Raw genomic sequence first — 22,963 nt, 5'->3', positions numbered from 1 at the left:
AGATATCAGTTGGATAGATAGATAGATATCAGATAGATAGATATCATATATATAGATAGATATCATATATATAGATAGATATCATATATATAGATAGATATCATATATATAGATAGATATCATATATATAGATATATTATAAGAAATTATGATTGGATTGGAATTCCAGTGGAAATCTGGAAGATCAGATGCTGAGAGATCTGGATGAACTGGGAAGTTAGGTATAGGAACTGAAATTAAAGTTGATATTGATAAGGGCATAATGAAATAATTTGGTGGCATTGGGAGATAATTGACACTGTACAGTGTGTGGCAGTGATTAGTAAAGCAAATAGAATACTAATTGTTGAAAATATAAAAATTACAGGACATACTGGCCATATACAATGCAGTCGATCATCCCCAATTGGAGTAATATGTGTAGTTCTGCTTCCCAGATGACCAAAAAGATGTCATGGCACTGAAACAGGTGCAACATTGGGCAACTTGTTCAATCCCTGACACTTGAAATAATTTGTGGAGGTGAGGCAGAGCAGCAAACATCAGCTGTGTTATTCTGTGCCTTCATGGGGCAAAAACCAGTAGAGGTCATTGCTTTGAATGGAAGATTACCCATGAATGCTTTGCCAAGTGTTTCCTACCCACATACTAAGTTTAGAAGATCCATAGCACAGGAAACGAGAAGTAATTCCTTGAGGGGAGTTTTGAAAGTGTTCAAATGGTTTGATGGGTCTAGTGTCGTATTGCATCTTGCAGAGCAGAAAGATCCCATGTTTGCTACCTGATTTAGGCAGGGGCTACAGTGGAAGTGTTACAATTTGTTTTAAGACACTTGAGTTATGAAAAGATCCAGAAGTGCCCAGCGAACTTTCAGCACATCACACATCAGCTTCATGTAAAATGAGACTTGGCATTGGGAGATCCTTTCAGGAAAAACTGGATGAAGACTTGGGCACAAGTTTCTTCTCTGAACATTGAAGCAACCTCTGAAACTGAGCATTAGAGCACTTGGAATTCTAGCTAACTGCTTTTCATCAGAATTAGGAAAGGTTGTTAATCACCATCTGGATTTTGTAACAGTTCTTTATCAATACTGAATCCATGTTTGATATATATATCTAACATCAACTAACATGGAACAATTTGATGTCTACCTTAATGGACTCCTGCAATGCAATGAGGGACTCAGAAAATGGTGTAGAGGTACATATCCGCGGAGAGAAAACATCACATTTGCTGGATGTAGGTGGGGATTCATGGTACCACATTAACAATGCATATGAGAAGCTCTGCAAATCTTGATTTCCATGTTGAATGTTTTCTATGTGATCATTTTAATGACTTTAAGAAGTGTGGGGTAAACTTGTGAGAGTTCTTCAGCGAGATTTGCATGTGTCTTGGGGTGAAGCGTGTGCTTGATGTCACTGAGTACACTGCACATGATGGACACTTATACCATCTTCTGCCATTCGTTTCTGGATGAAGCAGAAAGGATTCTGTACATGGCCCTGTGTAAAGGAATCTACCATAAATGTCATGCCAACCAGAAATTCAAAGCTGGGATCTTGCAGGTGAAAAAAGAACTACACAAAAAGAATATGACTTTAAAAGGACAATAGTGCCAAGCAAGAATCTCTGTCAAGCTTTTTCACAGAAGGAAGTACACACTACTAATCTTACATTTTCTATGCCAGTGTATTTCCTATGTTAATGGAGTATGTACTTCTCTTGCAGAGTAACGTGCCAATGATTCACATGCTGAATGATGAGCACATCAACCTAGTCAGGAGGTCCTTGGCATGTTTCCTGAAACTAGAGCTAGTTAATGGAGCCAAAACTAACAAGCAGCTCATAAAACCGAGTGTAAAGGAAGGCAGAAACATCCTTGCCATGCAGGACATGTTTGTTGGCCAAGCTGCAGAGAATATAATTGCAGAATCAAAATCTGATCCAATAATAAAAAGTTTCAGCAAGAGGCAAGCGTACATTCAAAGACACTGCCACATACCTTCTGAAGAAGCTTCCCATTAATAACTTACTGATATGCATGTCCACATTGGGACCTCTTGCTTTTGGGCATAGTGTCAAATGAGGTACATGAAATCCTTGTCAACATTTGTCTCTAATGTGCACTCTAAGGGCGAACTACAGAGCTTCAAGCCGGAGGTCAGACACTTCCATACAAACAAACAGATCTCCCCATACAAAAAGGAAGGTGGAATAAAGTACACAAAAAGGACAATTACAACGCTCTTTGCAAACTTGTATTATCTTTAAGCTGCTTCCATGGACCTATAGCTGAAGATTCTTTCTGCACCACGGATAACATCATTGACACGGTCTACCAAAATGAAATGCCATCCAAACAGAAATATTCAGTCAGAGCAGAGGACAAATCAAGTTTGGAGTACTTCACAAGGCATAAGACTAGTGATCCTGTCAGTGGCAAGCTGGTGAACTCTATGTAAGAGGCCCAGAAGATGTATACTGAGGAGAAATGAAAAAGGAACAGGAAAAGGCTAGAAATCACACACCAGAAGCTGGCCATAAAATGCTCTACCAAAGCACATCTGACGGTTGCTGCTAAGAAAGCTAGGAAGGCCCATGTTATAGCTGTGTGTTTATCTACAAAGGAGAAAATCAGACCAGTCAGTTAGTGTTTGTAAAAATTTTACACCGACTTAAGTTTTCAAGGTCGTGTTCTGGTGTTAGCATTTACTTCATCCTGTATTACATGGTCTAACTGCATTAAATGTTGAAATGCTCAGGGCATTTTGGTGATCTGCAGTTTTACTAGTACTAGAAGGTAAACAAAGGGAAAATTAACATTTCTATCCACCTAATAATTTCAACCATTTGAAGTGGTCTACAAGCATTTGCATTCACTATAGAACATAAGTGCTACAATGACATGATTCCTTGTTGAACATAATTTCAGACCTTTTGTATATTCTATGTAATCCTGTGTATTTTTTAAAAAACACAACAGGGGTTGATGGCTCCATATCTATGAATCTATATCTTGGTATGAGCTGCTGTCCTTTTCTCAAGGGGAATTGAGGTGAGGGAGGGACTGAAAAGCATATTTTTTTTACTAGAAATAACAGAAATGCATATTGTTCTGTCTTGAAACCAACTAAAATTGTGAAATTTGGTTTTGGTTCAGCCCATTTTCTGATTTAGTTAAGGTTATCATTTTTGGAACCTTTTAAGTTTTTAATTTATTTGAAACTAAGGAGAACACTTGATATCTGTTGTAATGTTTAGGTATTTGTTATAATGATTAGGCCTGAAGTTGTGTATAGGACCATAAGACATAGAAGCAGAAGTAGGCCATTCGGCCCACTAAGTCTGCTTTGTTATTCAATGAGATCATGGCTGACCTGATGATCCTCAGCTCCATTTTTCTGCCTTTTCCCCATAACCCTTGATTCCTTTACTGATTAAAAATCTGTCTATTTCAGCCTTGAATATATCTAATGACCCAGCCTCTGCAGCCCTCTGCGGTAAAGAATTCCACAGATCCACTACCCTCTGAGAGAAGAAATTCCTCCTCATCTGTCTTAAATGGGTGACCCCCTTACTCTGAGATTATGCCTTCTGGTCCTAGACTCTCCTCCAAGGGGAAACAACCTCTCAGCATCTACCCTGTCAAGCCCCCTAAGAATCTTATGTTTCAATAAGGTCGCCCCTCATTCTTCTAAGCTCCAATGAGTACAGGCCCAACCTACTCAACCTCTCCTCATAAGAAAATCCCTCCATATCTGGGATCAACCTAGTGAACCTTCTCTGGACTACCTCCAATGCCAGCACTTTTTTCCTTGGATAAGGGGACCAAAACCATTCACAGTATTCTAGGTGAGGTCATATTGTGGCTGTATGAATCTGAAACACATCCTTCAACCATGAAAAGCAACACCTCATTAGGAATACTGAACATACCTATGGAGCAGCCAGAATAGCCTAACCTTCATTAACCCAATTTCATCCTGTAAGCTCGATAGCTCAGTGCATTGCTGAATTATAGAAATCTAAGTATTGAACATGGAAGTTCTCCTAATTTTGTTTAAAGCAATGCCATTTTTTTTCTTTCAGATCCATTTAAGCAACATATGGACACAGATCTAGAGGATGATGATGTGAAAACTGTAACCAAGGTTAAAAGTACAATACAGTCCAAGGTAATTGTCAACTAATTATTCAGCCTTTGAATTCTGAGGAAGCTGAAATGGTTTCCATCTTTTTAGTTTTCTGGAGGATGGTTTATCATTAGTGTTATTAGCATTTAAGGGTCAAAAGGCTAAAGATGTTTGATATATATATATTCTCCTTGAGGAAATGGGTTAGTATAGATAACACATGTCTGTGGACTTGATGTTAAGGAGGCAGTAATTCTGTAGTTTCTGATTTGTATAAGCCATCTCTAGCTACTGGTACTGCTGTCCTACTATTCAGTGTCAACTATTTGCTGCAAAGATATATTTAAATTTGCAAATTTAGTTAAATTTGTAGCTCTGATTCATTGGTCTAGTGATAATATGAAAACTGTTGCCACAAAATTGGACAGTGATGGAGGCGTACACCCTGCATTACTTTTGCATGCAGAAATAAATGACTAGCCCCCAGTTACTGGTGTTTACTAATCATGTTCTGTAATTTTTTTTAATGGCAGTATATTTCTGTATTCAAGGTTAAGATCTTTTAAGAACTTTTAAATATATTTAGTTACAGAATTTAAATTGGCTTTGTACAATAGTTATTTGAAAACTTTTGCTAGCAAATGGACTGAAATTTTGTACTAAATTCCTTTTGTATAGTGACTTTGTTTAAGCAACTATAATGGAGAAATATTTGAACAGGCTCTTTCCAAGCCAATACTGCACATGTTCCTTTTTTTGTCTTTTTGCAAGTGGACTACTCTCGGGCAGCTAGTATGGTCCAGCCATCTACCAAAATACACTCTTATCAAAGAGTTGTCGGGTGAATGTTTGAAAAATCTCCATCTTCATAAACCTCTAGAGGAAACGTGGCCTAAGATTAATGTTCAACGTCTTTCAGCAGAAGATCAACTGAATCAGCAAGAATTTTTCACACCACTTCAACAAGGACTCTTTAATGTAATAAATGCTTACAAGGACTTGTATTATCCAGAAAGAACAGCTATTCAAAATGGGGAAGAAGTCCGTCGTGCCTACTGCTTACATGTAATAAACCATGTGTTGAAAGCAAATTCACAGGTGCTGAGCAACAACGCAAAGTACCGAGATCGAAAGACAGAAGTTGATGATGACTTGAGGGATCAGGGACTTACAAGACCTAAGGTAAGGAACACTACAATGTGACAACAAAGTGTTAGTAACAATATGAGGGTTATTTGCACACAATTCTATAAACAGATGAAATATTGTGTAATTTGAAACTTCACTAAATGTAAATATTGGTGGAACCAGTCATCAAGTGGAATGCCATGGGCAACCAATAATGTATTCTGTGGCACCCAAGTCAGGGCTGCCTATAATCTGGCCTACATGTCCAATGTGATCAGTAATGGAGATATAGGCGGGAACAAAACTAGCGTGCTAGAAGCCTGTGTTCAAAGTCCATTGGTATGAGGTAAGGGCTGGCTAAGGATTAGTTAAATAGACTAAAAGCTATGGTAGTAAATAAACACTGTGAAATGGTTCAAAATATTCAACAAAAATGCATTTATTAAAAACAAAAAACCACTGAGAAAGATCTGTTAGTGGCTTATTAGGGAAGTTAATAGTATTAGATTAAAAGAAGAGGCATGTAATGTTGCAACTAATAGTAATAAGCCTGAAGATTGGGAGAGTTTTTTAGAAACCAGTGAAGGGAAATCAAAAAGTTGAACAAAAGAAAGAAATAGAATGTGAAAATAGTAAAAACTCTAGTAAGAGTTTTTGAGTATATAAAAATGAGGCAAATGGCTAAAGCCAATGATCCCAAGGCAGAGACAGGGAAATGAAGAAATGGCAGAGACATTGAAAAAATATTTTGTGCCTATCTTCACTGTAGAGAGGGTAGCCAAGGGGCTAAGAAGATGAGGAACCTAAGGTAATTAACATCAGAGAAAAAGTATTAGAGACACTTTAGGAACTAAGGACCTGATACCTACATCCTAGGGTTCGAAAAGAGAGCTGCCCTGGTTATGCTTTTCCAAAATTCCCTCAATTCTAGAATGGTCTCAGCAGATTAAAAGTTGGCAGAAAAAGGAGAGGGGGAAACAGAATTACAGACCAGATAGCCTTTCATCAGGAAGATGTTGGAATTTATTAAGAGTTCTAACAATACACTTAAAAAATGATCAGAGAGTCAGTATGGTTTTATGAAAGGAAAATTGACAAATTTGAGTTTTTGAGGATGTGACAATAGGGTAGATATGGATGTCATATGCTTGCATTTAATCAGCAGGTCTGGTGGAATCTGTGGAGAAAGAAACAGTGTTAACATTTCAGGTCAAGGACCTTTTCTTCAGATTTGAAGGAAGTTGGCTACTGAGGTTGTTTCCCCCTAGAACACAGGCACAGCCTGTGACTGACATAAGGAGAAATAATTCTCTATCCCAGAAGGTTTTGGGTATATTTGAGCATATTCAAGGCTGGGATAGGTAGATTTTTGATCTCTGGGGAATCAAAGGATACGTGGAGGGTGATGGAAAATGAAGCTGAGGCAGAAGATCAGTTGAGATCATATTGAAAGTCAGAGCAGGATCAAGGAACCATATAATCTACGCCTTCTATTTCTTATATTCTTGGCAAATGCCACATGTGATGGAAATTTAAGGGTCTGCTATATCTTGTAGCTAGAGAGCCTGATTAACTCTAGTTTCCCTGTGCCTGGAAACAGCTTGTTTCTGAACCTCCTTTTGGATTCCACATCAGAATGGAAGTGTCTGAAAAGTTGAGGTGTATCTTTATTAAAGTGACAACAATTCCTTGACTTGGGTAATACTTACTGGATTTTTATGTTAAAAAATCTATGAGGGGTTATTGCCAAATAGGTAGGTAGTTGTGTATTTATAACCAAACATGTTTTTGGGGGTTGTTCTGTAATACTGTTTTAACTAACTTTTATCTTCTGTGCTTAAGTTTATTCTTTTTTCTAAATCTTTTAAATTTTAAAATTCTAAAGGTGTTTAGTTTTATGCTTTTGAGGTCAGTAGCTCTTCCTCCATATTTTCACAAAAAAGTTTATGATCAGCAATACAGACTTCATTCTGGGGTCTGGTTTGCTCAGCAATAATGCCAGCTGTGGTTGTAACACCAACCTTTCCTCATAAGGCAACCTGTACATTCCAGGTATTAGTGTAATAAACCTTCTCTGTACTGCTTCCAATGCATTTACATCCTTCCTTAAATAAGGAGACCAATACTGTACACAGTACTCAGGATGTGATCTCACTATTGGCCTGTATAACTGATGCATAACCTCCCTACTCTATTCAATTCCTCTCACAATAAATGATCATATTCTATTAGCTTTCCTTATTACTTGCTGTACCCACATACTAACCCTTTGCGATTCGTGCGCTAGGACACCCAGATCACTCTGCATCTCTGAGTTCTGCAATCTCTCTCCATTTAGATCATATGCTTTTTCATATTTAAATATTTTAGACAGCATGTTTACCTTGAAATAAATGTGGTTTGATTTAATTTTTTTAAAAAAGAACAAAGTTATAACAATGCACAAGTTAAGCTTACATTTGAATTCAATTTGTTATTAATTGTTTAATTTTTAAATAATTGAAATGGTGGCCCTTATTAAGTTTATTCTCCTTCTCTCCTGAAGGCACTTGACTCTTTGAGATGAGGTTCCATGGTGTCTGCCTAGGTGTCTATTCTTCTTTATATTAGTTTGGCACTGAATGTCAGCTGTCTATTTGATTGTAGAGGATGATGCAGTTGAGTCTGATCTCTTGCCTCTTTGTTATCCATTGGGCTGTCCCTTTTTGTACTTTTTTTTATGTGCACCTTTGAAAATAGATTTTTGTTTCACTGTTTCTTTTTATCTTCTGCACCACTAAAGTGTAGCTGTTTAAAACCAATAACATTTTAATTTGTAGCACCTAAAAATTCTTAAATATTTTATGCTTTAACAAATCATTCATCTGGAAAAGTAGGCTGGATTGCTGATGCCTAAATAAAGCTTCCTTGTTAAGAATCAATGTTTGCCGCAGTTTACAAAATTAATGAGGTCTATGAAATTTCAATGATATTAGCAGTAAATATAAATATAAATAAATTGTATAAAACTCTTCAAGCAATGTTGGAGACCCAAAGTTGAAATTGAGCATTAGTTGGTAGTGAGTATTTTTAAAATTTGTGCGGAAAGTATTCAATGCCTTAGCCCTGTTTTCAGACTCGGTAGTAATGATTAATATCCATGATGGTGTTTAAGTAAAAATGTTTCATTAAAATTGCAACATACACCATCTTTAAGACTTATAAAGGAAGCAATATGTACTGACATTTGGACATTTATAATGTGGCTTATTTGTGAATTGGAAGGGAGAGAAATGTGTCCAATCAGAAGGCATAGTATCTTGGAATGTAATCAGTTGCAAAAAGATTGAAGTATAGAAAGATATGACCCAGTGGATGTATACACTCTGACTTTTCTGCTTATGTGTGTTATTGGCACAGTTCTGAGTAAAAACTATGAACCTCAAATTATAGCGTCTCATACTTATACAAATGCTTACTGCTTTTGTCTGAAACTTCCCGCCTGCCCATTTAATTTGGCTGATAATTTCCCACAAATGGGTCAAGACCTCCACTAAAATATTGGAGCAAGAAATTTCAGATGTACAAAGAACAAAGAGAAGTACAGCACAGGAACAGGCCCTTCGGCCCCCCAAGCCTGCGCTGATCATATTGCCCATCAACTAAAACATTTTGCACTTCCGGGGTCCGTATCCCTCTATTCCCATCCTATTCATGTATTTGTCAAGCTGCCTCTTAAACACCACTATCGTACCTGGTTCCACCACCTCCTCTGGCAGTGAATTCCAGACGCTCACTCCCCTCTGCGTAAAAAAACTTGCCCCGCACATGTCCTCTATAGTTTTCTCCTCTCACCTTAAATCTATGTCCCCTAGTAATTGATCCTTCCACCCTGGGAAGAAGCTTCTGACAATCTACTCTGTCCATGCCACTCATAATTTTGTAAACTTCTATCAAGTCGCCCTCAATCTCCGTCGCTCTACTGAGAACAATCCAAGTTTCTCCAACCTCTTCTCATAGCTAATAACCTCCAGACCAGGCAGCATCCTGGTAAACCACCTCTGCACCTTCTCCAATGCCTCCATATCCTTCTGGTAATGTGGCGACCAGAATTGCACACAATATTCCAAAATATGTTAAATGTTTAAAACCATGTATTAATGTAATTGCAGTGCCTTGATGTTTTCTGAATGGGTTGGTGAGAGGCTGGCCATAAAGAAGCACAGACCTTCTGCATACCCTCACATCTGGGCATTGGCTCCATAATAGAGCCTTAAGTTCTAAAAAGAAAATATCTGTATCTTACCAGGTACTTATTGTGGTGCCATTTAGAGAGTCTGCTTTAAGAGTGGTACAAACTTTGATTGGTCTTCTTGACGTGAAAGACAAGCTGGAAGTGAGCAACAAGAAAAGATTTAAGGACGAATATGGCTCCAGTGCAGAAGACAGACCACCAAATCTAAAACGACCTGAAGATTATGAGGCTGTTTTTGCTGGTAATATTGACGACCACTTCCGAATAGGTAACTGTAGAGTTTGCTGTGTTGGAGAAGTTACAAGAAATTGTAATTATAACATTGTTGTCCTACCTTGATATTCAAATCAACAGTGGAAGTTGATAGAACTGCTCTTAATGTTGGTGTTTATTCTTTCCTACTCTTCAGTTTACAGGACACCTCTACAAATAATACCTTGCACAGTGCTGTCACTAGAGTTTCAGTAAAGTAAAAATGGTCATTTGAAGATCTTTACTTGCTGAAATGAAAATAAAACCCATCAGTAGAATTTTTAGATTTGGTCCCTTCCAAAGTTTGATTTATAGATACTTTCAACTATAGTTATGGTAGCAATTTGAGGTGGTGAATTTTAAAGTCTATTAAAAGTAGTTTCTCTACATCTTTTTTTTTTCTAAATATACCTAGTAACACCGCTTCTGTAGCAGGATTTAAGTAGGAGTCTATAGTAGAAATGTGAAATTAAAATCTAGAGCTTCAAAGCTTGAGTGGTAAATATGTTGAACCATATATCTTGTACTGCTGCCAAGCTATTGATTAAAGTTTCATTCACCACAAAATCACCTAGTATGTGTTTATGGAAGAAGTTAGCTAGAGTACTCCACAACCAAATCTTACTTAAGACAAGTAAATGTCGAGAAATCAATTTTAAAAAATAGTCTCAAAGGATTTCTAGTAATTCTTCAGTTCATCCAGTATATTGATTGTTCAGCTGAATCCCTTTTGCTTTGATTTAGAAGGAAGGAAATATTTCTATATCATTAGTTCTTTTTTTTCCAAATCTTTTTATACCTCTCTATAACCAGATGTGGTAGGAAGTTGATTCATATCCATGATTTGCTGCACAGTGTACTACCTCTCAGCAATGCTGGATAGATATGGTCCACGGGATAGGGTCTCCCCTATAGTTAGGGAAGAGATTCTGAGACCTGTCCTAGGTTGTTGATGCATGCTCTTTGTATCTGCTTGGGGAGCTCTATTTATAGAGGTCTGGAAATGGGTTTGTCACCTAACTTCTTGACTGGGGTGGTGCAAACACAGCTTCCTTATGGTGTGTGGAGGCCAAAGAAGAGCAAATAATTTTAAAAATTGAATCCAATGACCTGAATGTAAACAGACTAGGACTTTCAGTTGGATATGCTTTAGATTTTACATTACGACTAAATGTAACTAGGACTGTAACTCTGGAATATAAAGGGATTTGTTTTCTAGCTAGCTGCAAGTCACCAGTGAACATGAGAAAATGTGTTTTTTGCCAATAAATTCTGCCTTCCTATGTGTTTTTGATATAGTTCCAAAGGTGGTGGCCCTTCTGTATGTTGTCCATTCTTCATTGATGAATTGAACCCTGCTTTTTTACCATGACCTGGTTGGGAGTTCTGAGGTCATTTGGAGTGTGCAGACTGAAATTGCCAAACTTTATACCTGACCTAGCTGATTCCCTGGGGCCATGTGGACTGTAGGACTGGTTGCCACACCACACAATAAATCTGTTTGCTACATGGTGTTGGATGAAGCAGAAGGAAGTGAGAATATGCTTAGTATTGATAAACTAATTTGTGTGTGCTCGTTTCTCTTAATCAGGTGTGGCCATCCTTCGGAGGAGTATGAGATTGTATGCGCCATTTTATTCCAGTGACATCATCATTGCTTCTCCCCTGGGCTTGCGGACAGTTATCAAAGCTGAGGGTGACAAGATGAGGGATTTTGATTTCCTCTCCTCTATTGAAATATTAATTATTGACCAAGCTGATATTTACCTTATGCAAAACTGGGAACATATTGTGGTAAGAAACTTGTTTCAATAATTTTCTTCAGTGAATTATCTGAGAAACTCCTTTTTTTAATAAATGGAAGTTTATTTAAAGGCATTTTAGGCTTTAACATCCTGATTGTCAAAATTATAAAGATGGAGTTATACATTCAGATTTGGTAAATTTGAAGTTCATCTATAAACTTGTTGGTATTTTGACATGGAAATTAAAATTGAAGTAGCAGGCACAAATTAGTTTGAATAATTAGCATACTCTCACTTCCTCCTTACTCGCCCAACACCACACAGCAAACTGATTTATTGCGTTGTGTGGCAACCAGCCCTATGTAATTTTGTTTCAAATTATGCTATTTTGCAATAACTGTTACGTACTAGTTGAGAAATCTGCCAGAGGGATCTCTACCATGGCCTACTGCAAGCCTACCTTCACTAGTCAAAACACACGTTAGGATTCTTATAATTCCATGTTCCGTAAGATTGACCTTAATGGCAACCTCTGAAATAGGGCCCAAGCCATTTGCTCACCATGCAAGCTTGATGCTGAAACAGGACACATCAAAGACATTCTGCGGGATAATGGCTACCCTGATCAGATCATTTCACGCTATATGTTGCGTAAACAAATGAATGGGCTTAAGGCCGTCACTTTCGGCTCTGAAAAGTGCCAGCCTACCTCAGATTACCCTGGAAGGGCAAAGTGTCTCAAAAATTTGAGCAACAGGTGAAGCTAGCTGTTTCACGCTGCTACTATGCAGTACCAATACAAGTGGTATTTGCGACTACAGGTGCTGCTCTCAAGCCAAAAAGACATTCTGCCTATCACATGAATGAGTAATGTGGTATATGTATTTGATGTAATGCTAGGTATGTAGGCTGTACGTCCCAAAGACTGACAGATTGTATCCAATAGCATACCCCTTCTGCTGCTCACAATGGGCAACGTACATACTGTACCCAACCAGCCTGTGCTTGCAAAACTCAAAATAGTGTCCAACGTTGGATGTGATTCTGCGATTTGACAATATTTGCTAAATAATCCTCAGTGTGCTAAAAGTTATGCTGATAACCAATCTACGATCGTCAGTCAGGCTCAGTGTGGCAAACTTGCGTGAACTGGAGGTTACATACTAATACACAGGGCCCTATTACTTGCAGACAGAAAGAACATGTATACACACTGCCTGTTTCAGCTAAACAAAATAAGTGATATCCATTCGCTGATTCATTCCTCAGGGCAATGCCTTGACCTGTCAGAGTCAAACTGCCTGATTTTAAAATTTCAAACAATGCTTAGTAGTTAACTGTCGGTCACTTAACTGGTGGCAATGCCTCTACCATTCAGTGTCCATTGCCAACCCATCAGCACTCTCTTCTCATACAGTATAAAGTTGTTGCTTCTCTGACATTGGTATTCTTGCAATTGCCTTGATAAATGCAAGATGAAAAGCTTTGAAAAAATGTCTTTTTTTTCGGCAATACTCAAGTTCTGGACTACCAAATAACTATTTGAATAACTGTTATATAAAGAAACTATGCACTGAATTCACCAAATGAAAGAAACAAAACAACCACTGCTGTCTACTCAAAGAACTGTTCTATTTGTTGACCATGCCCACCTGAAGGGATTGCAGAAGTTTTAGTTATCCTTACAAAAGCCTTCTAAGATGTTATGCACCTGCTTCTGAAGCAGTGACAACCAGTTCTGTAGGCATATAAATAGGCACATGGAGGCAGGGGCATGGTTGAGGTATTGAATTACAGCTTTGTGCTGTACTTACTAAGGAAGATGATGCTGCACAGGTCATGGTGAAAGAGAAGGTAAATCAGACACTTAAAAGGTTTAAAATTGATGAGGCATTGGATAGGCTGTCTGTAATTTAGTGGTTAAGGCACCAGGGCTGGGTGAAATGCATCTAAGGATATTGAGGGAAGTGGGAGTGGAAATTGCGGAGGCTCTGGCCACAGATTTTCTAGTCACCCTTGGACTCGAGTGGTGCCGGAAGACTGAAGTATTCTTCTTTCCAAAAATGGCAGTAAAGATATGCCTAATAACTAGAGGCCAATCAAGTCAACCTTGGTGTTGGAGAAGTTTCAAGAAATGATAATTTGGGACAAAATTATTAGTCATTTGAGCAAATGCAGGTTCATTAAGGAAAGCCAGCACTGATTTGTTAAGGGCAAATTGTGTTTAACTAACTTGCTGGAGTTTTTTTTGATGCGGTAACAGAGGATTGTAAAGGTAATGCTGTTAATGTGGTGTACATGGATTTCCAAAAGACACTGATAAAATGCCACACAACAGACTTGAGCAAAGTTAGAGTTTGTGGAATAAAAGGAGCTGTAGCAACATGGATATGAAATTGGCTGGGAGACAGGAAAAAGGGTGAAATGGGTGTTTTTCAGACTGGATTAAGATTTACAGTGAAGTACCCCAGGGGTCAGTGTTCGGACCCCTGACCTTCCTGATATATTAATGACGTAGACCTTGGTGTACAGGGCACAGTTTCAGAATTTGCAGACAGTACAATACTTGGAAGTATTGTGAACTGTGAGGAAGGTGTTGTAGAACTTCAGAAGGACATAGACAAACTGATGGAATGGGAGGATGAGTGGCAGATGAAATTTAATGTAGATAAATGTGAAGTGATTCATTTTGGTGGGAAGAATGTGGAGAGACAATATAAAATAATGGGTACAATTCTAAAAGGGGTTGAGGAGCAGAGGGACCTGGGTGTATATGTGCATAAATTATTGAAAGTGGCAGGACTGATAGTGGTTAAATAAGGCTTACGGCATCCTAGGCTTTATTAATAGGGGCATAGAGTACAAATGTGAGGAAGTTATGCTAAACTTGTATAGAACGCTGGTTCTGCCTCAACTGGAGAATTGCGTCCAATTCTGGAGGCTACAATATAGGATGAATGTAAAGGCACTAGAGAGAGTGCAGAAAAGAATGGTTCCAGGGATGAGGAACTTCATTTACTTCGATTGGAGAAGTTGGGACTGTTTTCCTTGGATAAGAGAAGTTTAAAAGGAGGTTTGATGGAGTTATTCAAAATCACGAGAGGTCTGGACAGAATAGATAGGGAAAATTTGTTCCCATTGGTAGAAGGATCAGGAACAAGAGGGCATATATTTAAGGTAATTGGCAAAAGAAGAAATGGCGACATGAAGAAAAACGTTCTCTCCCAGTGAGTGGTTAGGACCTGGAATGCACTGCTTGAGAGCTGATGGAGGCAGGTTCAGTCAAGGCATTCGAGATTGAATTGGATTATCATCTGAAGATGAGTGTGCAGGGCTACAGGGAGAAGACGGATTGATGTTTGGTGAATTGGTCCTTCAGAAAGCCAGCACTGACAAGGCAGGCTGAATGGCCTCCTTCAATGCTGTAACAATTCTGAGATTCAGTTCAGAACAGTTTCTATCGCTAGGTTTTGGAAAGCTAGCAAGAAAATAGGATCCATTTGTCTAATCTGAATGAGTAGAATAGTATGTTGTGGTATTGGACCAGCATTGCAGGGGCTAATGTACTTCAGGGAGAACTTGACATACATGTGTCTCCAATCCCATACTATGTAAGTCACTCTTAATGCCCCATGACCACACCATCTATCTTCTGGAATAAAAGCAAGATATTGCTGATGCTGGAAATCTGAAATGAGAGTGCCAGGAAAAACTCAGCAAGTCTGACAGCATTTTTGGAGAGAGAAACAGAGTTAATGTTTCAAATCCAATATGACTTCTTTGGAACAGCCAGTCCCCAGCCTTCTCCCTGTGGCCTGCACATTTCTTTCTTTTCATACAATAATCCAATTCCCTCTTGAATGCCACAACTGAACCTGCCTCCACCACATTCTCTCTCAGGCATTGCATTCCAATCTCCATTCGCTGTGTGAAAAAGTTTTTCCTCAAATTGACAATTGCTTCTTTTGCCAATGACTTTAAATCTATGCCCTCTTGTTCTCGATCAGTCTGAAACAGAGTCATATTGGCCTTGAAACATTAACTCTTTCTCTCTCCCCATCTCGCTTCTCTTTCTCTCTACCTTGTCGGTGTCACCCAGTTGTCAAGAACAGATAAGTACAGTTTTGCAAGTGATTCCACTATACAAGTTTAACATTGTGTTCAGTCATTTTCAGTGCCTTAATCTCACTTGTTGCAGCACCTACTGAAACATCTTAACCAGCAACCTCATGAGCCACATGGAGTGGATTTCTCTCGTGTGCGGATGTGGAGTCTGAACAATTGGTCCAAGTATTACAGACAGACTTTGATCTTCAGTGCACTTCAAGATCCACAAGTTAATGCTATTTACAGTAAACACTGCTTCAATTACAGAGGACAGGTTTGTTTATTTTGTTTATTGTGAACTTTTTTATTGGCTATTATAGATTTTGGAGAATACTGTTCAGTCTGATTTGAAGAAAAATAATTACAGAGCTATGGGGGAAAAGGCAGGGGAGTGGAAATCTGAGTAGTTCTTAGAGATCTAGCATGGACAAGATGGGCTAAATGGCCTCCTGTGCTGTAACCATTCTATGATTCTACCCAAACTTTTCTCTCTAAAACTGCTTCGGTTCTGAACTGTGCTGCGTTTAAATTGTTGAAGAATGGTCCTGAAGGAATAATCTATATTGATGCCAGATTGGACTATAGAATAAATGATCAGTTTGTGTCAGTATTTCCTGGATGATGAGGTATAGTTCATTCTACAACTTCAACATATAGCATCCAATAAAGGGTATTTTTCTCAGTTAAGACATTTTATGTGAAGTCACTGGATAGTTTTCAGTGTTCATTTTGTTCCATTTTAGTGAAGTTTTTTTTCCAAAGAAACATATTTTATCTTGAATAGTTATTTTTTTCCCCCCAGTCAACTTTCTCCGGCAGTGATAGTTTCTGTTTGTAACTTGTCCACTGCAAGACTATGATCATAAGTGTATTGTGTAGGGAACCTGGATGATTTATATGTCACTATGTTTGTGATGCAGCATATGGGTGTTCAAATGCATCACATCACCAAATGGTCAACGGGACCAAGTTAGCGGTTTTGCTTCTGTCTTTTAGGTGGCAGTAAGTAATGTACTTCGAACTGGTTCAATCTGCCATGTTGTTATGCAATTACCACATGTTTTCCAGCGAGTGGAAGTCTCCAGCTTCACAGGCTTGCCTGATACAAGGTAACCCATTATGTTTAGGGATTCTTTTCCATTTCCAAGAGAATCAGATAGAGTTTGAAGTATATCTTCAATGTCACTTGGGGGATGGGGAGGTCAGATAATTGGGTCACTTCACCATTTCAAGCACATGCCATTGATGCTCTGAAATCAGGCAGCATACTTTGTCAAAACAGAACCTTTGGTGTCAAACTTGAGAGAAGGTCTGTATGGTTTTTGCACTCCTCACAACAGCTGTCCTTTTGGTTATCTGAATATACTCGCAGTTTGTAAAGGATTAGGAAAAAGTGTGTTGCAGCCCAACATTTTTTGTAAATCTGGGACTGACTGAGTTCATTTCAATTCACAACAAAATCTGTCAGCCTTGAATATTTTCAATGACTTAGTTTCCACAGCTGTCTGGGGTAGAGAATTCCAAAGATCCACTGAAGGAAGAAATTCCTCTTTATCTCTGTCTTAAATGGGAGACCCCTTATTCTGAAAATATGCTTCCATAGTTCTAAGTTCCCCCATAAAGGGAAACATTCTCTCAGCTTCTACCCTGTTGAGCCCCCCTCAAAACCTTGTACGTTTCAATAAGATCACCCCTCATTCTTCGAAACTTCTGAGTGTTTTGTCCCAACCTGCTCTTCCTTTCCTCATAAGACAACCTCCTCATCCCAGGGATCAACCTGGTAAACCTATTGTGACCTGCCTCCCATTCAAGTATATCCTTTTAAATAAGGAGACCACAACTTTATGTAGTGTGGTCTCACCAATGCCCTATACTGTTGTAGCATCATTTCCTTATTTTTGTACTTTATCCCCCTTGCAGTAAAAGTCAATATTCCATTTGTGTTCACAATTGCTTACTGTACCTGTACATTAACTTATGGAGATTAGAAAGAAGTCACTGTGGGCGTTGTGTGGAGGCCCCCTAACAGTAGTTACACTGTAAGATAGAGTACAAGTCAAGAAATAACAGAGGTTTGTAAGACTGCAATAATTCTGTAGTCTCTCTCTGTTTAAATAATATTTTGCTTTTCTATTCCTACCAGAGTGGATAACCTAAAATTTTCCCCACATTATACTGCATCTACTAAAGTTTTGCCCACTCACTTAACCTATCTATATCTCTTTGCAGACTATTTGTCGTCCTCAAAACTAGGTTTCTCACCTATCTTTGTACTGTCAGCAAATGCATTCTAATCATTAGTATAGTTTGTGAATAATTGAGGCCCCAGCACTGAACCCATGACACCCCACTAGTTAAAGGTTGCCAATTTGAAAGTGACCCATTTATTCTGACCGTCTTATTTTCTATTAGTTAGTCAATCCTCTGTGCTAACACATTACCCCCAACATCGTGGGCTCTTGTGCAGTAACTTTTTATGTAGCCTCTTATCAAATGCCTTTTGGAAATCCAAATACATTGCATCCTCTGATTCCTTTTTTTATCCACCCTACTCCCTACACCCTGAATGAGTTCTAATAAAATTGTCAAACATGATTTACCTTTCACAAAGCCATGTTGGCTCTGCCTTAATTGTATTTTGACTTTCTGAATGTCCTACTATTTAATAATGAATTCAACTATTTTTTTCAATTAGAGATTAGGCTAACTGGTCTATAGTTTCCTGCTTTCTGTTGTAGCACTCCTAGCCAAAAAAGGAGACATTTGTAGTTTTCCAATCCCCAGAGACCTTACCAGAATCTAGGGAAATTTAGAAGTTTACAAGTAATGTTTCCACCATCTCTGCAGCAACTTCTTTTAAGACCCTAGGATGTAGGCCATTGAGTCCAGAGGACTTGTCAGCCTTCAGTTTGCTTGATACTTTTTCTCTAATGCTATTTGTTTCAAGTTCCTCTGTCCCTTTCCTGCCCTGGCTATTGGCATCCTTTTAGTGTCTTCTACCATGGAGACAGATATGAAATATTTGATCAAAATCTCTGCCATTTCCTTATTTTTCATTAGAGGATGAGATTGGGGAATTACTAAGGGACCAACATTTACTTTAGCTACTCTCTTACTCTTTATGTACTTGTAGAAACTCCTACTGTCTTTTTATATCTTGTTAATTTACACTCATAATCTATTTTCTCCTTTATTTTCTTTTTAGTAACCATCTGCTGGTTTCTAAAAATTTTCCAATCTTCTGGCCTACCACTGATCTCCACAGCATCGTATGCCTTTTCTTTTGATTTGATATCATCCTTGGCATCCTTAATTAGCATGGTGGTTCATCCTTCTCATAGTCTTTCTTTCTCAATGGAATATGTCTTTGATTAGCATTATGAACTAGCTCCTTACATGTCTGCTATTACTTATCTCCTGGCTTATCTTTTAAAACTATTTTCCCAGTCCACTTTAATCAACTCCTTTTTTCATACTTTTGTAGTTGCCTTTTTTTAAGTTTGAGACTCCAGTTTCAGACCCAAGTTTCTCACTGTTGAACCAAATGTTACGATCCTGAAACAGACCCCAAAGTTGTTGGTAAGATCCAATTTGGGTCCAATAACGTTTTTAAAGTAGACAAGGTTTGAAATTTAACGTGTGCTACGAGAATCAAGCTAGAAGATGCCATAGGTTTTGAACAAGCACAAATAAACTTTACAAGATTAGAAAGACAAAGCAATTTACACCAACCCTGAATGTTAGAGTAAAAGGTAGATAATATGACATCAGTGTGAACTAACAGGCCAACTGTGGTCAAACACACCACACTGCACTATAAATGCAGATGCGACCAAGACAGATTCCTCAAAAACCCACCCAGAAGTCATAAACACAGTGAGTTAGTTAATCTTGTTGAAACTGTCACTGAGGATTCCTTCACCTTTTTGAAGATCTCGATGAGGAATTTTCTTCAAAGGTCCCTCCAGCTCAGACAGCCTCAACGACAGCACACCTCCAAGGGTTTTGATCTCATCTCCTGAAACTTCGTTCCCCTGTATTTCTGAGTTTGCACTCCAACACAAAATCACGAGCACAACTTCAGCTCTTCAGCCGCGTCAGGTAGAACACACTACCTCAAAAGGCCCGCAACATGGAGTGACCAGCCTTCTGTCTCTTTGATTGCTAGGGCTTCTCCTGAGCCCTCTTCAGTTAAAGTCTGCCAACCGCAGCTCTTTTTCTGCTTGGAGCCTCTTTCTGTGCTCCACTTCTATCTCAGCTCGTACCTCTCCCTGTCCCCTACCTGGGACTCTTCTCTGAGCATGGTGCCCCACTTTGGTCACATCGCTGGGGTTTTTGCGCTGTTTTTTTTTAAACTCTTCATGTAGGCGCCCTGAGAACTTGAGAGCTGTGCTGCACATGTACAGAAACTCCCAAGGCATGCTGGGTGTTACAGTTCCCAGCCTCCTGATGACTAGTTAAGTCTGGAGATCTCAACAATGTGAAATTCATTGTTATGATCACTGTTCCCATACCATGAGCTCATTCATTAATCCCGTTTCATTACATGTTACCAGATCTAAAATAGCCTGTTCCTTGTTTGGTTCCTGAATGTATTAATCTAAAAAACTACACCAAATTCACCCTTCATTAACAGAGCTACCTCACTGTTTCCTTTCTGTCTATCCTTCTCAATTTTATGCACCTTGAATATTCATTTCCCAGCCTTGGTTTACAAGATTGATCAGAACTCTAATGTGAGAAGGGAAGTGAGTCAGTTGGTAAGCAAGCTGAGGCTTTGACTGTTCAAGAAAAAGCTGTGGATGCAAATATCCTGATTCTGCTGGTAGTATCTAAAATCAATTAAATAGCAACTTTAAGTCACTGTAACAAAATGCCCAAATGTGCAATATTAAGTATTGATGGCACTGAATGTTTATTTAATCTTATCAGTTAGTAACCCAACAGTGTTGATTGTTGTGTTTAATATCAAATCTTGTAATGTTTTCAATATATTGATTTACTTTCGTTTGCTCCTAAAGGTTTGAATTCTTTATCAAGAAGATTTTACCTCAATATAGAGAAGCTGTCATGTCCCACACCTTAATTTATGTACCCGTCTACTTTGATTATGTGCGACTGAGAAATTACTTTAACCGTGAAGAAATGAATTTTTCTCATATTTGTGAATACAGCAAAAAATCCACTATTAATCGAGCAAGATATCATTTCCTGAAGGGGGAGAAACCTTTCCTCTTATTTACTGAACGTTTCCATTTTTACAAAAGGTACGATTTCAGTAATTCAAAAAAGCTCATACAGTAGAACCCTGATATTCAGTTTTGCACAGTTACATTGTTTACTCATGCTCTCTGCAAACATTGAATAGTATTTTTTTACATCTGTGATGTTAACAAAGTTAATTTTCAGGCTTGCAGGAGTTGAGTAAACTATCTGATTTATATCAAAGAATAGGTTTAGATAAATTGGATCAGCATACCCTTGTGTTGAAAGCTAGTAACAGAATTAAAGATCAACAGGCAAAACTATTTGGGTTAATTAAAATGAGCTACTTTGCATTCCCTTTGGGTCTATTTGAAATTTTGAAGTTGAGAACAGGTGACAGAGACAGTGGTCAGGGCTTATAGTTTACCACCTTAACCACAACCAAATTTTTTATCATTATTCAAAGTGTAGGCAGTTAGATGTACTTTGGTATTGTCCTCCTTTTTAGCTTCTTAGCCCAATTCAATAGAATTTCTCTTAAAACCAGCTTTCATAAGATCTTAATTTGAAGTATGTAAAATCAATTTATAAGCGTACATTCAATTCCCCTGTTGGTAATTCCATCTAATAAGTGTTGCTCTATTAAAAAGTAATCCAGCATGCTCTAGCAGTTGCGATCTAATGGCATATTAATCATTATGTCCTGAATTTTAGGAACTGTTTAATGTGATCTGTCATGTCTATTAAGTGTGTTTCAATGTGAATAATTTAAACATTTTCAACATAGGTACACAATTAAGGGCATCAGACATCTTATTTTCTATGAGCTTCCTACATATCCACATTTCTACAGTGACATTTGCAATATGCTGAAAGCAGAAAATAGAGGTGATGAAGCTACATGGACTTGCACCGTTTTGTATTCCAAGTACGATGCTCATAAGCTGACCCGAGTGGTGGGAACAGAGCGTGCTACGCAGATGATTCAGTCAAAGAAATCTGTGCATTTGTTTGTAACTGGAGAAGATTCATAAAATGAACTGAGAGCTAGCAATATTCAAACAATTTTGTGATCATTAGAGTCATGTCATGTTTGAGATTTGAGATTATATTCAATTACTAGCCTATCGTTCTTATTTGGGGATTGACAAGCCTGCAGTACATTTTTTTTGTAAAAGCAAAATACTGCAAATGCTGGAAACCTGAAATAAAAACAAAGTACTGGAGATACTCAGCAGATCAGGCAGCATCTGTGGAGAGAAGCAGAGTTAATGTGTCAGGTTAATGAGTCTGTTCTGTTTCTCTCTGCAGAGGCTGCCTGACCTGCTGAATATTTCTAGCATTTTCTATTCTACATTTTTTTGTATTTATACTTCAGGACTGTAACACTTGGTCTTACTATCTCCATTTTGTGAAAACTTTGTGCTTTTCAAACGTGTAGATAATATTTCATTTAATGTAAATAATGACACAGTGGTTTTTATTTTAATCAATTGTTTTCTTCTGAATCAGAGTGTAAGGCTATTTTCTGGAAACATTCTGAGATTAGACTAGCAGCAGTAAACAATTGTGAAACAGAAAATACTTGAGTTTTCAAATAAACTTTGACTCTGTTTATAATTTCCAGTAACTATGGTCAATTGTTATTTTCTTTAACCTTTTTGATGTTTTTCAATCTAATTTTCATAGGCTATGAAACACTTTTGGATGTCTTGAGTTGTGAAAGGTATATAAGTGCAAGTTCATTCCTTTTTATAGTTATTGATTATTGTTATTCAACATAAGTTACAACCTCCTAAGTTAGTGGAATTTTAGCTTTATTCTGTCATTTAGCTTCACTTTGAACCATAGATATTGCAACAGCCAAAGAAGATGAATGATTCTCAGCAAAATAAATTTAGTTGCCAATCTTTCAAAGTCAAATGAAACTGCTTGTACATCAGCCTATTTTCATAAGGGCGGACAATTCAGAGACCGAGGACTGCAGAAGTATTTTGGGGATAAAGAGAATATCCCACTTTTGTTAATTGGAATATCCCATATTTAATAGCTATATGTGGGTGCTCAACATTTTAAAAAGAAAATTACCTCTGGAACATGAGGTGATGCAGTGAGTTAAAACACTGGCCATTCATTCAGCAATACTTAAATGC

The 22,963-nt window shown here is 38.0% G+C and overlaps 1 protein-coding gene across 2 annotated transcripts in view; it reads left to right on the top strand.

The window, feature by feature from the left end:
- utp25 (UTP25 small subunit processor component) overlaps positions 1-22,440 on the top strand; it is a 29,383-nt gene extending 6,943 nt beyond the window's left edge. For both annotated transcript variants that reach the window (XM_041182862.1, XM_041182863.1), the window contains exons 5-12: positions 4,096-4,181; positions 4,911-5,321; positions 9,556-9,769; positions 11,345-11,547; positions 15,697-15,879; positions 16,602-16,714; positions 20,627-20,872; positions 21,598-22,440. In XM_041182862.1, the coding sequence (XP_041038796.1) occupies positions 4,096-4,181; positions 4,911-5,321; positions 9,556-9,769; positions 11,345-11,547; positions 15,697-15,879; positions 16,602-16,714; positions 20,627-20,872; positions 21,598-21,844 (1,703 nt within the window). In that variant the 3' untranslated portion in view covers positions 21,845-22,440. The remainder of the gene's footprint in view (positions 1-4,095; positions 4,182-4,910; positions 5,322-9,555; positions 9,770-11,344; positions 11,548-15,696; positions 15,880-16,601; positions 16,715-20,626; positions 20,873-21,597) is intronic.
- The last annotated feature ends 523 nt before the right edge of the window (positions 22,441-22,963 follow it).

The sequence above is a fragment of the Carcharodon carcharias genome, chromosome 2, assembly GCF_017639515.1.
Source record: "Carcharodon carcharias isolate sCarCar2 chromosome 2, sCarCar2.pri, whole genome shotgun sequence".
NCBI lineage: Eukaryota > Metazoa > Chordata > Chondrichthyes > Lamniformes > Lamnidae > Carcharodon > Carcharodon carcharias.
This window is presented reverse-complemented; position numbering and strand designations above follow the sequence as displayed.